This window comes from Apus apus, chromosome 1, assembly GCF_020740795.1.
Source record: "Apus apus isolate bApuApu2 chromosome 1, bApuApu2.pri.cur, whole genome shotgun sequence".
Classification (NCBI taxonomy): Eukaryota; Metazoa; Chordata; class Aves; order Apodiformes; family Apodidae; genus Apus; species Apus apus.
In genome coordinates, this window is record NC_067282.1 from 80,399,396 (window position 1) to 80,416,584 (window position 17,189).

General features: G+C 38.5%; 1 protein-coding gene across 2 annotated transcripts in view; it reads left to right on the plus strand.

The window, feature by feature from the left end:
- CRYBG3 (crystallin beta-gamma domain containing 3) overlaps nucleotides 1-17,189 on the plus strand; it is a 99,402-nt gene that overhangs the window by 43,702 nt on the left and 38,511 nt on the right. For both annotated transcript variants that reach the window (XM_051608926.1, XM_051608927.1), the window contains exons 4-9: nucleotides 1,011-5,988; nucleotides 6,930-6,977; nucleotides 7,299-7,414; nucleotides 8,593-8,740; nucleotides 15,112-15,248; nucleotides 16,585-16,699. In XM_051608926.1, coding sequence (XP_051464886.1) covers nucleotides 1,011-5,988; nucleotides 6,930-6,977; nucleotides 7,299-7,414; nucleotides 8,593-8,740; nucleotides 15,112-15,248; nucleotides 16,585-16,699 — 5,542 coding nt within the window. The remainder of the gene's footprint in view (nucleotides 1-1,010; nucleotides 5,989-6,929; nucleotides 6,978-7,298; nucleotides 7,415-8,592; nucleotides 8,741-15,111; nucleotides 15,249-16,584; nucleotides 16,700-17,189) is intronic.

Here is a 17,189-nt window from a genome sequence, read left to right on the forward strand (position 1 = left end):
CTAAGGCAAGGAATGGAAAAGCTGATGGTCGCATTCATATTGTCGCTGCCCAATTTTTGCAACAGTTCTTTAACCAACAAAAAAACCCCCAAAAAAACAGAGAGAAAGGAGAGAAGAATTAGGAAGAAAGGTATTTGTGATGTCTGTTAGTTTTAAGAAAGAAGAAAAACTGCTTCTTCAGAAAATGGAAAGTAAAAGGCTCTGAATTTATCCTTAGTGTATCAGAAAAAGCAGTTAAGGATCAGGATCACAGTTATTTTCCATGGTAATTCTTTCATTTGTTAGTTTTTTGCATTCACTTTTTTTGGTACTCTGTTTCAGACAGATGACTGTCTAGATGATGGCTAGATCTACCAATTCCTTGTCACGTTTTTAGGTTGCTTACTTTGATATTTCTTCCATCATTGAAGAAGTCTTCAATCTTAACTGATCTCCATTCACTCTCTTTACCTTGTTGTTCAGGAAGCATCTCCTGTTGTATAGTTTCTGTTATCCACATGTTTGGCTTCTCCCAGTCCTGCTACTTTAAGATATGTGGAGAGCTTGGGTAAAAATTTAAATTTCAATTTACTATTTTAATCAATATTAATACAGTCTTCTTTTTTTCAGTTTTTAAAGTATTGACCTGCTTTAGTAGGGTTTAACATCTTCACAAAAGTACACTTACTTCTGTCACTGTAAACATTGACTTGCAGTGGCATTTGTAAATAGTAATTTCATCCTTTAGTAGAAAGCAAATTATAGGAGTTGTTTATAGCAACATCTACTTTTGCTTGTAGTTTAAGTTGGCTTTTTCAGTAAAAGGTAGTATTTGTTTCATTTTTTACACAAATCCATACTTAGGAATAGCAGAAAAAGGAAGAAAATGGTGTTGCGTGCAGTCTACACTTTGTGTTAACCTGTGGAGGAAAGCAGTATTGTACATCATCTACAGTTTATGTTGACCTTTATTATCACATTAGTTGTTTAGATAGTCTGACTTATGCTGATAATGATGATCCTTGTTACAGGCAGAGGCATCGGAAGCCAGAGGCACCTGCAGTCAGTTATGCAACGTATCGAGGTTCTGCAAGGATCAGGCAGCTGCTGAAGAATCAAGCAGAAAAGGCTGAAAAAGGAGAAGAAAGTACTGAGAACAGAAATGCTTCAGAGGTCAAAGAAAATGGAGAAATCCAAACAACTGTCTCTCCAAAATCAGGACACTTAATAAAAGAAAATGGAGAAGATGAGTGTAAAGATCATGAAGACAGTGTCATAGTAAATTCTGCTGCATTTAAAATGGAAGCAAAAAAGTCTGGTAGAGCTCAGCATTGCTGGGGTAGCAGTAAACATGAAATAACCGCAAAGGTCCCAACTTCATCTATGGAATCGTTTCATGATACAGACTTAAAACATGCACCTGCTTTAGCTGCAACAAAAGTTAAAAGGACACATTCACTAGATTCATTGTTGTTATCTAATAGTAGAAACAGTGAGATTGTAACCAATTCCACTTTCCAGATTGCCAGTTCCCTTAAAATGAGTTCTACAAATGCTTTGGTTGGAAAAGAAGCTGGACTGTTGGGAGATGCAGAAGCTCTGTTTCAGGCAAACCAAAATGCCACTTCTAACTTTGATAATCACTGTAGTATAGCAGCTAGTAAGGAGTCAACAAAAAAAATGCAGGATTCTTGTTTACATTCACCCAAGTCAAAAGATAAAACAGTTAATGAAGATCTACAGTTGAGGAAGGGAGAATGTTGCTGTAATCATCAAATAGATAGTCACTCGGAGCTAACATCTGATGTCCAGATGCTTCATTCCAGTATCACTATATCTCAGCAGCAAGCAGATCGGCATACGGATAATGCAGAAAAAGATAGTGATCCAAGAAATTGTGACACACAGAAAATTGTGGCAGCTGTAGAAGGAGAGCAAAATCCACAGAAACTTCTTGCTACTGCTCTTTTACCTTTTAGTGAACAAATATCCCCTTCACTCAGTATGGAGTCCAGAGGAGAAAAATGTATAGCTGCAGGTTGTTTTGTTGCTTCAGCGTCATCTTTTGAAAATGATAAAGACTTAGTCATGGGCAGGGGAACTTGTAATGAAGAACTGAGTGCATTAGGGAAACCTAAACACATACAAAATGATCACCAGTTAATCCTTGCAGAGAATTCCAAAGATACTGCCACACCAAAGACTGGTTTACTTTGTCTAGAAACTGAGGATGTGGAAGCAATGAAGGTTTTGTCTGAGGTTGCAGTGGAGAACGGTGCCAATGTATTGTCACGCATAAATGGGTTTGAGAGTGTGACATCTAACCTTGATGTGCTGACAGCACCTCCCTCTGTTACTTTCGAGTCTTCTTTTGACACTGGAGGCAGTTGCTCAGCTTCTCCTCATCCTAGCTGCAAGACCAAAAATAAAACAATAGGGAAAAGAGAAGTCAATTTAAAAGATGTGAGGGAAACTGGTTTTTGTCCTGACCTTGAATGTGAGAAGAGCAAATCCTTTGAGCCCATAGAGAGGAACCTCTTGGAAAGCTCAGTTCCCATCCACAACTGTGGTCCCGTTTCCCATGAAACTGACCAAGACATTCCTGTAAAGGCATTAGTTAAACTCGCAGAAGGTAACGCAGCAAAGCCTGCACGTTGCCCTTTAATCAGCATTGACAGGACACATGATCATATTCTTGATACTTCTGAAATCGACAAGGCTGGTGTGACTGAAGTTGCTCTTGTTCCTTCTGATTGCAACTCTGAACTCTCCTCTCCTATTTTTAAGTCACAAGAAAACATACTAGAGGTTTCTCATTCTGCCTTGAGGTATGGAGACAGACCTTTGACTAACCATTCTGTTTTCAGCTGTGAAAAAGACGTTGTTGTAGACATCATTTCTGAATCTCCACCTGTTTCTGAAGATAGGTGTAGTAATTTTTCTTCCAAGAAAGAAAACAGTAGTAAACCCAGGATACCACCCACAGTACTTGATTCTTCAGCTGAAAACCAAGGAAAAATGCCTTCTCCATCCATTAACTCTGAAAATGGCCAGATTGCTAGATGGTCTGCTGCTTCTGTACAGGATAGCTTAATTTTTCCAGATGGTGAGTTTAGGAGAACAATCCCTGAGGTCAGAATAACTGAGGTGTCACTTTGCTCAGGAGGTCTGAGAGCTTCATGCCCAGCTGGTTCTCTGGGACCTGAGCTTACTCCAACTATGCTTGATTGCTCCCCTGCTGAACTAGATGTGAGGGGTGTTTGCATCCCCGGGCACTCTTCACCTACTCTGGAATCTAGAGAAGCCTCCAGTCTTTCCATTTCTGGCTTGGAAACATCAAGCATTGCTGAGGGGAGCAGTTACTCCTCCAGTCATGGTGATGGGGCAGAGGAGGCCTCCTCCACTCAACAGGCTGACAACGGTGTCTTGGCAGAAGCAGTGCCATCACCCACTTTGAAATTTCTGGAAATGGCATCTGAGTCAGCCTGTACTGAGAGTGGATGTAGAAGTGCTGTAGGACAGGTGAATCTTGGTAGCCATGCTTCTGCTGTCTTAGAAGCCCCTTCTGTGATGGATGATCAAACAGCTACTGCACCTCCAGAGTCAAATGAGCTCCGTTCTGAGGAAGTACAGGAAGATACTAATGTGAAGGGACAAGAACGTGCTAAATTAAAATACGCTGCTGTTTTGTTTAAAAAAGCTGAAGAAATAGTGGACTCAGTTTTACACTTGGCTATAGAAGAAATAATAGCAAAACAAGCCATTAGTGTCTGCCAGCTTTGTGGGAGCAAGGGTGGTATAGTAAATACAGATATTCAAAATGTTCAGAAGGTTGAAACTGTACAGCTGGAAGCAGAAGAAATCCAGTCAGCTGTGCAGTCATTTAAACATTTTAAGGAGAGCAGTGGAGGAAGCTCATCTTCATTTACAGGAAATGAAACAGTGGACACAAATAACCAAGATGAAAAGATATTATCTTACATCCCTGATAAAATTGACCTACATAGTGCACTAGCACTAAAAGCAAAAGAAATAATTGATGAAGTCATTAACTCAGCCATACAAAAACTGGCATCCCATCAGTGGCAAGGCAGTGAGAGTAAGAGGCCTTTTGAAGAAATTGAGCCTAAACCTAAGGCTGAAACCCCAAAGATGTTAAAGCTGGAGGTGAAGTTACCTGCCAAAACACAAAAACCAACAGAGAAGGTGGAAGCTCCAAGTGTAGCAGAAAACTGTGAAAAGGTAGATTGCTCAGGTTCTCCTTTACTTCCAAATAGTATGGAAAATTGCATAGATTGGCCCAAAAGGGGTAAAAAGATACCAAATAATGCATTTGCATATCAAACAAATGGATTTCTACACATTGATAATTCAGAAAGGCCAGAATCTAATCTTATTACACCAGCAAAAGAGAGACATAATGGAAAGGTATGTGAACATCTGGCTGCAGCAGAGATGTGTGGCAAAGCTGGATCATCAGCAACTAGTGGAAAATCTGATGGATCTTTACATTTAATACATAGAGATGCTACTGTGCCTGAAGAGACCCTTCTGCTATCACAGTTAAAAGATTCATGCAATAATATGAATACGCCTGAGTGCACTTTGCTGCCAACTGTAAATGTTAATTTGTCATCTTTTGTGCCTGATGGAGATTCACTCATCATGCAGAGTGAATCCAAAGACAAAAGCAGTCCTCAGGGGTCTCTGAGAAGCAGTGCAGAGTACAGTCCATGTGAACACTGCGGAAAAGAGGCCGCAGACAAAGTACCTGCACAAGTAAAAGCAACCTTAGAAGATTCAAATGCAGTGGAGAGTAAAAAGGAACTAACAGAAGGAGTGAGTGAGAAAACAGCGGTTAATATTGGATTAAATACTCAGTTCATTGTACCTGAATTGTCTGTTACTGGAGAGGACAGTGACAGGGAAAACAACTTCAACACAGTCTCTGCCCAGAATGATGAGAATCTGAAGCAGGTACAAGTGAAGGATCAAGACATGAATAGAGAGGATCAGCTTGAAGGAAATAGTCTGGACTGCAGCAATGACACGAAGGAATCAGCAGATCTTTTGGCCTTTTCTCCATTAATTGAACAGTGGGAAAACAGTTCTTTTACTATCATTTACGAAGGTGCCCTTCAAACTGAGAACAAATCTGTCTCTGCCGATGATAAGCAAACTGGTTTGCTTTCTTCTGATTTGCCTTCAGATAATCTAGATCATTTAATGTGTGAAAGAGCAAAGAATAGACATGAGTCAGACTGTCTTTATGGGAAAGACAACAAGTTGAGTGAAGCAACAGGTGGCTGTAGCTCAGAGTCATTTCTGAGCGTGGAGGCCAAGCGCTATAGAGTATATCCTTTCTCTTTGTCTCCAATATATGAAGACGACAGCTCCCAGGAAGACTTACTTTCCACAGACATGTCGCCAGAAGGCCGTCCTAGTGGAATATCAAAAGATAACACTGACCACACTTCTGTGCTTTCACTTCTCCAGTCAGTTTCTGAGCGCTTACAATTTACTACTCAGTTCAGTAAAGAGGAGGAGGAGGAGGAGGGGGTGGAGGATGAGGAGGAAGGGATAGAGGATGAGGAGGAAGAATCAACATATGAGGAAAGTATGCTTGATGTTGAAAGAGAAGACGACTGTCTTTCCAGTCAGTGGAGAGAGAATTTTAAAACAACCCTTCAATCTAATGACCAAAATAGGTTATTTTTTCCTGAACCACCATTTTTTCTTTCAAAAGAGCAGCTTGACTCTAAGGAGCAACCAGAACTGTTTCCAGGTGCGGCTTCTTCAAGTCAAACATCTTGTGAGCCAGTTTCACAGAAAGCTGATGATACTCTAAAGCATTCTCCTACAAGTGTGTACTACCAGTATTTAAAATCTGCTAGCAATGCCTCCTCTGAGAAGGGTACGAGATTTGGAAGCATTCTCCAGGATATGTTGCAGCCAAAGATTCATTGGTCTCAAGACAATAATGTGCCAAAACTACGAGAATTGTCAGCGGTAAGATGTTGTGTCATATAATAATCAAATTGATTAGTCCAGATTCAAAAACATTGTGTTCCTGTTCTCCTTTCTCACTTTGTAAGGTTAATGCTTTATCATAAACAAAAGTAATTAGACTGTTTAAGATCATAATTTTAAAAGCAGTCTTCTGATAAAATAATTCCGAAAACATATTCTTGGTTCAGAACATAGATGAAAGTGATGTAATTGTAAAACAGAAGATGTGAATAGAAAACTTAATAAGAAAATAGACATATAAGCAAGTCTGTATAATAGTAAAACACAGACTTGTCCATGTTAAGGTTGTTTCAACCTGAAGATAATGGAATTGCCTTTTGTATGAAAATTGTTCTTTCAATTCTTCCACTTCTGAGATTAGTAGAGCTGTGTTGTCCAAAAAATATCTGCTTACTGGGCTGTTTGATTGTTTTATCACAGTGTCTTGTACAAATTGTAACTAAATTAGCAAGTAAGTAATACAACTGCTTCTACAGATTAGCATATAGTTTATTTAAAGCCATGGCAGATTAAGGTATGGAAACAGTTCTTTCAATATTGAGAAACTGAAAAGGCTGCATAGACCAAATATGTAACTGAAAAAGAAAGTCTTTTCATTATGTTGGGAATATTTCAGTTTGTGCTAGAGGTTTTGGCACTGCTAAGACATGCATTTTATGGTTTGCTAGGAAAGGGTAATTAATTTATCTAAGTTACAGCTTCTATAATAGTTCTTCCTTTCTAGCACTTGATGCTTTCTGCTCATTGATTCTGTTAAACTGTTTACACCAACTCTGAATGACAGTGAAACAAATATTGGTTGTTTCTCCTAGTGACAGTTGCATACATTTATAGGAATAATGAGCCCAGAATAATCTGTCTAGGCTTTTTGCCACTGTTGCAGATGTTAATAGTTGTTTTCCATCTCCTTTGCATTTCAGAACCTCATTGATAGGGCAAGTCTCAAATACAATCCAAGACCGGGAAAGGTAAGCAAGATTCATCTTGCATAGATCAATACAATACATGGGATAATCTCATATACCAAAATTTTTCAATTGAAAGCAATTGAAGTTGTTATGTTTGCACATGCTGATAGTAAGAAGATACTATTAAAAATCCTGCCACTAGTAATTGTACTGTACTTCTGTCAGCAACTGTGGTTTTAGTTCAGTAGAGCATTTTATAAAAGAAGAAAACGTGTAGCCTATCAGTTGAGCAGGCACAAAGTGAAATAGGTTTTATTCCAAGCAAAAAATGACTGTGTTTTGAAATTGGCCCTCATTTGTATGCATTGTATGTTGTTTCAGATTATCATTTATGATATTTCTGCTGACAAAAGTAAACAAGAAGTTAATTCTGATATGCTAGATACCACGTCCTGGACCTTTCCCATTGGAGCATTACTTAGGATAATTAGAGGATGGTAAGAAATCCAGGTCATATTTAAATAGAGTCCAAAATACTGTATATCTGTTTTTCTTGTCTTTTCATTTTGTTTATTTATGACACACACCTGATCTGCAAGAGTGTCTTTTCATTTCTTTATATTTAGACTGATTCCAATGAAAAAAGCATGAAACAAGCCTTCAAATGCTGTAGTATATTTTTTTTCTTCTGGGAGTGGTTTTCAAAAGTTCCTAACAGAACCACAAGACAGTTTTTAGATTTCTTACCTGAAGTGCTGAGACAGTACAGCCATAATCATCACTAGAAGCATGTGTATGCCAAATAAATTTTTAATTTATATATCAGTTTCATAATACCATAGCTGTTGTAAAAGGAGCATAAAATGAACTATCTCAGCTGCTGTTTATCACAGAATTATAGAGTGGTTTGGATTGGAAGAGACCTTAAAGATCATCTGGTTCTAGTCCCCCACTAGGCCAGGTTGCTCGAAGTCCCATCCAGCCTGGCCTTGAGGTACCAGGATTCTTTACCTTTTTTTAAGTACCCCTGGTATTTAAAATGTAGTATTCAGAGGAATGTTGATGCATAGTGGTATACAAGTACATTAGTGGTTGATTCTATGTTTGCTTCGGGAAGCTGGGGCTGGGACCATGTCAATTGTTGCATTGAAATTTAAGTGGTGGCACTTAGAATGTTTCTGGCTGTCAGCCATAGCAACAATGCATGTCACATTTATGCAGTTTTGAGGCAGCCTTGTTTGGTTTGCATACATTTCTTTCACATCCAAAGAAGTACTGAATGCTATTATTGGTATATGTATGTTTTATACCTTGCATTGTATCTGCCTGAAATAACATGTTTTGATGAGTCAATTACTATATATTTGTTCTGGTGAAATAAAGTGCTTGTTTTTTGTTGGTTTGGGTTTTTTTGCATTGTGTTTTAGCTCTAATTTTATGCAGTTAATATTTTAAGTTATGTTAAGCTACATCCTAGAGGAGGAGAACTGTGTATTTTACTTGAAAAGCACAGAAGTACAAGCCTTGCGTTTATCTGAAGTTAATATAACTACTGAGGGATGGCATAAGAAGGGCTGATAATTGTCTTGAAAAGAAGAGCTCATTCCTGAGCTTTCCAGCAAAGGTGCTGCATAACCATGGTCTTAGAACTCACTTCATGATCTTATTATTACAGTTGGATTTTTTATGAGAAACCAAAATTCCAGGGTCGGAAGTATGTACTAGAAGAAGGAGAGACTGTGCTGGATCACCTTTGGGATCTTCCAGGAGTGAAACATGGTCGAAGAAGCCTCACAGTTGGTTCAATCAAACACGTAACAAAGGTATAGACGTTTTAAATAATATAAGCACCACTATCACCAACAGAAATTATATATGTATGTGTATTGCTAGTAATGGACAATGTTTGTATGCAATGTTTCTGATTTTATTCAGATTTACTATGAATCACACTTTTTTTCACCTTCAGGATGAAGGCCAGGGCTTTTGCTGAGATAAATTTCTCTTTCTTGCTGAGGTTAATGAGCAAATGGATTATCTTTCTTTGCCACCACCTTTATCTGACACAGTGACTCGTCCTCCCTTTAGATGTTTGACTGTCCAGTTAATTGAAATGAAATTGAATCAGTTAATATATTTTGAAGTGTATATCTTAAGCCTGAACCATTTACTGTGTCTGTATGTTACTAGCTGGGATTCCAATCCCATTTGTACTGTGTAGCCTACAAAAGTTACTGTTTCTCCTTCTGCAGCTTTGTGCCATTTGTAGGATTTCCATGTGGACAAGTGGTACACCTACAGCATCTGGCTTGGCATACAGCCAGAAGTTTAAAAGGCGTTTTGTTGAAAAGATAGGAATCAAATTGCCTAAAACTAAATACAATGTATCCATTGTGGCTCAGTGAATGAGGAATATATTTACCAGATCTTGTGATTTAAGAAGACTTAGTGCTCTTGTTGTTTAGCATAACATTGGAATTATTCACAGGGCAATGGCTCTTTACTGTGAGATAAATACCATTTGTATCGCAGTGTGAAAGTTTTTCAGAAAAAGTGATGTTTTTCTGTTGATACAGAGGTAATTTTAAAATGGATAACATTATTGTCATCAGTACAGGAGTACAATGTAACAATTTGAAATTTTCATTCCCTTAAAGGCTGAGCAATAAATAAATTCAAAAGAGGCTAGGTGAGAGCCTGAATAATGAAGTTAACCTTTATTTGAGCTAAACAAGTTAAAAGCATTTGACCAATATAGAACATAAATATTGATCAATAATGTGGAAGGCAGCTAACTCATTAGAGAAATGCCACCATAATTTGTGAAACTATGGTCTGAAGCTGAGGGAAGCTGGGTGTGTCTTGGGTATCAAAGAAAAGCCTTGGATAGGAAAAACACTGTGGCTAGCTTCATCATGCATGATAAAAATCTTTGCAATACAGTTAAGTGTTTTTGAGTGTTGTTCTTCCAGTACATGGTTTATGAAACACAGATGGAAAGCTTTATTACACTACACTAGTTCAGTAATCAACACTGTTTCTCATGTAACTTAAAGCTCTAGCAGGTGTGGTTGGCTGGGAGGACTTCGGCTGTGAATCCATAGGTCTGTGTGGAGCTAGTGTGGGTGTGGAACTCACCGAGCTGGGCTCTGTCCTCTACTCCTTGATCTGTGAAAGCATCCCTCTTTCCTGGGTTGTGCTTCAGCTGCTGTGGAACTGATTTTAGATGGTAGTTTGCCGAAGTGCTACCTTATTTATTTGTTTGTAAAAAGCCTAGGCATTGTTTTTTTAATTAACAAATCACTGTTGCTTTTTCAGGCAGCTCATGTGTGTGTGATCTGTCGAATCACATGTTTTACAGTCATTCTCTTTTTCATAGGCTGCACAGCTCAGTGACTTTTCTCCTGTCTAGTTTTGTCATACTGGCTGCATGTCCTGGCTGTCTGGCTGATCTTCTGATTGCTAAACTGGGTTTTTATGGTGCTTGTTTAGTGGCTGCTCAAATGCCTTGAGTTAGGAGATTTGAAAATTGGCTAAATGTTTTGGAAGAAAATGGCTTGCCAAGAAGAGAAAAACAGATGTTTACTAAAGAAATTGTATGAGGTACATTTAATATTATTTTTATATTTTACTGGCAGATGTTAGTTTGCTGAGAAACAGTTTGACAGTAGCTTTGTGTTCTGATTTGACTTCAATTCTCCACAAAAAGCAAAGGTTCTTTTAGCTTTGTGGTTAGCCTGTGGCTTGACTTACGCATTAGATGTATCTATGTTTGTTTAATTTGGAGGAATTTAGAAGTGGAAAAAAAAAGATCCTAAAGGAACAGATCGTACAACTAGTAAAATGAAGACCTATTTGAAATAATGAGGATGCGGAGTTTCACTAGGGCAAGTCAGCATGAGCCTAGCCTAGCATAAACTGCCTGCACACACAGGCTCAGTGCAGCTCCTGCAGCACAATCTGTTTAGCCAAGTCAGTTCTTTGGTCTACTCCATATTGATCTTAGGGATTTGGAGGGCTTTTTTTCTATCTATTTCTAGAAGGCCAGTGAGGATGCTAAATATTACTTTTCCAAAAAAAAGAGCTGAGAAGAGTTGCTGATGTTTCCATTCTAAACCAAGGTGACAGGAGGTCTGAAACAGTAGTTTATGATCTGTATGTGGCTGGCCAGGAATAGATTCTTGTGGACTCTTATTTAAGCAAAGCTCTTTGTAATGGGAATGTTCACAGTATTACACGAAAGATGTGCTTCTTTTGTTAATGTGGTTTGCTAGGTGAAAAGAAGTTACTGATTCAAGCAGGGACTACTTTGTCAGTTCACCCAGCAGCTTCAGATTGTCTCATTTGCTAGTTGGTATTTACAGGACAGTAATCATTAATTTCTTAATATTATTTTACCACTAGTGTTGTTGAGTTTTGTAGCTTGATTTGGTGGTGGTAGGTGATAGCAAGAGTGGTACTGAGCAGAATAACCGAGAGTAGGAATTATGAATTAGTGAAAAGAGGCTGAAGGACCAACAGAGAATAAGATTTAAAATAAAAAATGCTGCAGAAGCTGACACATAGTAAAAACAAACTGTGTATCAAAAGTATGATGCGTGTCTAGACTGTATTAAAAAGCAATCATGTGAATACCAGAACTAATTAGGCCTGGTTTTCAATAGACTCTTCTGTCATCATTGTTTTGGCATTTAGCTTAAGAAGCCAGACTTTAGTCATTCTTTGTCATGTTGGTGACATAAAAGGCTACCTCGTTTAAATCAGCTATTGTGACCACTTCAGTCACTACAGCTTTCAGCTCCAAGAAGACAACCTAACAGTACTGAAATTATTTAGCCCTGACAGTGCTGTTAGGACTCTAACTCTAGATCCAGAAGAAAGGTAAACAGCCAAGAACACCTGAAAGGGGTTGAAGGCTCTGAATCTCTCACTAATGGTAAAGCTCTTGGTGAAACTAGAAAAATGCCAGACATGCCACTGAGGAGTAGTAGTCTTGAGAGTTGTCTAAAGACTTCAGAAGAAGCCTTAACCTTTCTGTAGAGGGGTGTGTTGCTGTTTTGGAAGTGTCTGTTCTCTGCAAGCTAGCAAGAAAATTCCCCATACTTTTGTAAACATCTCTGCTCCCAAAAGACCAAGGGGGAATCACCAGCACGTCAGGACGACTCTGTGGAGGTAGGAGGAGAGTACCACAGAGTAAAGGAAAGACAGAGTGGGATGCCTGGAGGCTGTGACCTACCTAAGTGTTTTATGGTTGTATATTATCCTTGGAAGACGTTTCAGTAGCATAACTAACGTGGCATGAGTTTGGACTGCTTTTGATGGGGGTGGCAGGGACAGAGGAGTATAGGGAGGAAACTTTCCAGTTTTGGATCTGTCCTGAAACACTGTGGTAGTAGTTTTGCATGTGGATATCTTACTTGAAAATCTTGACGCCTTGCAAATGAAAGGGCTTAGGACTGAAGGATCTAGTTCTCAACCTGGATGCTATCATATTTGTGTGGTTTTCACTTTGTTTCTAAGGATGGTGGCTTTATTAGGCATGTTAAAGAAGCCTCTGAAAGTAATGATACCTATTAAATATGTTCAGGCAAATATGAACGTGCTAGGGCAAGTGCTTAACCAAGCTGAAGTTTACACACTTAAACTATATAATGGCATAGTACTTGTGTGTACACTGGAAAATACATAATGTTCACCTCATTGAGGTGAACTAGTAAATTTTACTATTTTTTGCAGTCTGTGAATTGATATATGTAAATTGAACGCAGTATTTCAATCCGAGTATGTTACTTAAAAAAATGTGCTTAGAAAATGTACTGCTTTCAATCATGCTATTGCCTTCAAAAGTAGATATTTTACTTGCTTTTGATGAAGACCTCAGTTTCCTACATGATGTTTTATGAAGGGACTTTGTTGATTTAATGTAGTGCACACAAAAATACCATCACAATGAGCAGATTTTTTTGTGACTGTCAAAATCTTACTGGAGAGAGATGGTGATAAATCGGAGAGTTTTTATTATGAGTGTTTGTGCTTTACCTATCCTTTGGAGAACTGCTGCATTCTTCATCTGTTGAGGTGGAGCCTGCCTCGTGAGCTTCAGAGTCAGGAAAGCAAACTTGAAAAGAGAGTACAGACTGGCTTTTTCCAATCTTCAGATGAAAAAAAAAACAACACACCACCTCCTACTGAATTAAAATTAAACATATTCTGTCTCATATTCTGTCTGAGCCTGCAGGCAAAGATACTTTATTTTGCCACTTGTCTAGTCTTGTAGGTACTTTGATTCAGAATTTATCTGAAACCATTGAGAGTCTAGTATAATTATTTGTGGAATCCTATAGGTGCAACTTATGATCTTCCATATCAAGCTTCATTGTTGATTTCACGTATTTCAGCCTTCTCACATATCAGGTATCATTAGGAAAAAAAATGAACTTCATCTATTTCTTATCTGTAATAAGATACATACACCTACAAAAATTATGAGGAGACTTCTTTTTAACTTATCTACCAATAAACTTAGAATTGAGGAACTGTGTTCCTTTGTACTTTGCCATAAAGTAGCATTGTACTAGAAGTCTTTTTCCCTAATTTTTCTGCTTGCTCATCTGATAATAGAAATCCTGGTACTGCAGTGTTTGTTCTGAAAACAAATAAAGTGCATTGTTTGCAGCGTACAATACAGAGGAAACAGGATTGTGCATGAGGGACAGTTGCCAAAACACTATACTGTGTTACTTCAGGTCTCATGAAGAAAGTGAAATAATGTCCTGAAGTCCATCTATTATACTTGCGACATTTATTGCTGACAGTTAAATAACTACTGAAAGAACTTAGCTAACAGAGAAGAGCTGTGTTTCGGTGGGATGTTACTCCATCGTTTGAAAGCTCTACTAAAAACATATGTAGAAAGAGACGACAAGCAGGTGTTGCCATGAGATAAGGTGCTGTTACTTTAAGACCTATTGTGCCCCAATGCTGCTTTTCTTTGCAAGCTCTTGTGTTTTGCCTTTTGAGTCTGACAGAAACCACAGCCTGTGTGGGATCTCTGTCATGATGTGACCCTGCCTGGGTCCCCAGCAAATCCAGTAACCAGGTGCTTCACTGAGGGCACCCTTGGAGACAGCTGCTGATCCTTCTCTAGAGCACATGCAAGGGACATCTTCCTTCAGCCATGTTAAGGACTTTGGGATCTCTTCATGCTGTCCACGTCCTTTGGGCTAAAGCATATGGGCCTGTGGGTCAAGGAGTAAGGGAAAGGGTGCTGTGAAACTATCACTGAGAACTGAAGGTTTCCAGCTACAGCTGAGCAAACTATAAGCACGTGAGATGCTTTTCACTGAAACAAGACAACTGTTCTGTAATGCACTGCTCAAGCATGGCATTATAGAAGATCCTCAGTGTTTCTTGATGTGTTTGAATGCTGGGAAAGAAAGTTTTGGCAATGCATTTAATATAAATATTGTGAAATTAATGTGGCTCAATAAAATCCTTGCAAATTGTAGAGAAGATCATGTGTTTAGCAAGTTCTCTCCAGCATAGTGTCTATCAGGAGAAAATCTTCAGTAAGGTAACAGGAGTTGTTGCTCTGTAGTAACAGAAAAGTGGTTACAGTGTCTACTTAACAAAACAAGCATTTTCCAGTACTTTTTTTTTCTTTCTTTGTCTAAAATGCTGTAGATATATTTAAAATGACAGAAAATTGAACTTCTGTGGCTTGAAACTGTAGACAGATGCATTACAGAACCTAATTATCACTGAGTGGGGAAAGTGGAAATGAAGTACTAGACATTTCTAGAAAATTTTAGTTATGTCTGCATCGTATGTATCTATATGTGTGTCATGGAAGCACTGTCTTAAAAATTAGCAATATTATATACATTGTTTGTCTATCAGTAAATACTGTCAGATCCTTTACTTGGAGAGTGTTTAACAGCTTTTTGAAGGTAGTCTATAGGCAGAAATGATAGTTTTTCATGGAAAGTTAGCTGGAGCTGGAAATTTACTTCCCTTAGCTTTTCTAAAACTCCCAGTATTAATTTTAAAACCTCCCATTTTATGAAGCCCATAGTTAGGTTAGTAGGGTGAGAAGACAGGGAAAAAGAAGGAAGCATTACTGGTCCTTCCCCCGCCACAGTGGAGCAGAATGTGCAAGTGTGGATAAGCCTTACACTTTGATTTGTTTCCACAGGACTGTCGTGTTCCAGAGGTAGAGTTCTGTGTGGGAGCCAACACAGAGGGACTTCCTATCTGCATACAGAGTGCAGTTGCCGATTTAGAAGAACTGGATGTTGAGAAAAACCCTTATATAAGTGTCAAATCAGGAGTGTGAGTACTAAACTTTTTTAGTAGCGTTTTGCCAGCAGGTAGAGGGGTATCATCATGGGATGAAAGTCAGTCAGGAAGGGAAACAATATTTGGGGTTTTTTGCTACAAATTGGGCAGTGTACACTAGATCTCCCCAGCTCTGCACTTCACTGTTGGGCTATATGGGCTTCTAGCAGTGGATCCAAATTTTTGGAAGTTTTTTTCATCTAGTTGTTGGTGGAAGTCTTCTTTAATTCCATCTGTGAATAGCTTTATAAATAGAAGAAGTGGCTCAGCTATAATTAGCTTTTAGTTCATTGGAGGATAGATAATGTCTCCCTAGTCACCCACCCTGTTATAACTGTAACACCATGGCTGAATACCAGAAAATGAATATTACATCATCCAAGCATTCCTCAAGCTGCAGCCATATCCTGGCTTTCTGGACAGGGGTGATGCAATAAGATACAGGCCCCTCTGTAGCGCAGGATTTCCTGAGTTGAGCAGAATAGTCTGTTTCCAGGGCAAATGGCCAACACTTGACAATTCCTGAAGTATGGCATTTCTGTGCCCGTTTTCATACACCATTGTAGAATGACGTTAGCTCTTCTGTTAAAGAGAGGCTTGAGTGTGCTTTTCCATGGGAGCCAAGCCTTTCTTTCTTCCTACAGTGTCACAATATATGTGTGAAGCTTGGGGTGGTGAAGGAATTAAAAACAAAGTCTTATTTTTCATAGAACTTACTCTAACTTTTAACTTCTTATTGCCTGTGTGTGTAGTTTTAAGAAAGTAATTTTCCATATGGCTCAGTGCCTCTTCCTCTATTCCTTATTTGGTCTACTAACCTGGTGTCCAACTTCTACATTAATCTTTCTTTCTGATTTAAAACAGTCTGAAGGAGTCTCAGCAGTTTAAGTCTTCATTTTAAAATTATGCTAGCCTGCTTTCCAAAGGAGTGTTGTAAATGATAAATTTTAATAATTTCCACTGAAAAAAATGAGCAAGATTGATGTTAGAAGCTGCTTAATTCCTAAGGTGGCAATTCTAGGTAAAATTTGATGCATCTCATCCCTACTACTGGCATTAGTTTTGCATACACAAGTGTAACAAACTGGCTTCTGAAAGTAAATGAACAAATTGGTAATTTTCTGCTCTTTCATTCATATTTAGCTTGGATTGAGCAAGGGTATCTGAGATCTTAACACTGATGTTATCAGTGTATTTAAATAGAACAGGATTTTGATCTGCTAGCAGTATCTAAATTGCATTGTCTAGCTCTGAGTACAAAAAGAAAAGTAATAAAATAATTGTAATGTTTCTGATGAGATTAATAAGTCCTTTATCCTTATTGTTATAGATGGCTTGCTTATTCGGACTTAAATTACAAGGGAGAGATGAAGGTTTTGGAAGAATGCAACTCACTATCTGAAATTCCTTCAGCAGATGTGAAATCTCTGCGTCCCTTAAAAATGGTGAGGACTTCACAATTCCCTAATTGTGAACAGGTCGTGTGCCTGCCTTTTCCTACTATTGCTTCTCCAGATGTTTTGATCTAACTATAATTTAGGTTCTGACATCCTTTCAAGCTTAATTCTTATAAATGCAATGCTCCTCCCACACCATGGTGTGTTTGCAGCGTTGTAAGGGCACAGCATTCACTCGTTCCAGGGCTTGCTGAGCTCCTGCATCTGCCCAAGTAGGAACACATAGTCAGAAGGAGTGCCTGATTCACTAGACAGCTTCCTTCAGAACTGCTGTTGTCAAGGGGAGATCAAATAAGATGGGACTGAAAAGCAGCTAACACCAATTCCTTTACTAAAAAAGCTCTTCAGAAGTTGTTTCATTTTGTAATGGTACAGCTAGAGTCTTCTGGGAATGGAAGACCAGTTGAGGAGTTTTATTATTAAAAAATACCCAGTAGTATTCCTGTGACCACACATTACACAAAAATCTTGAGAGGTG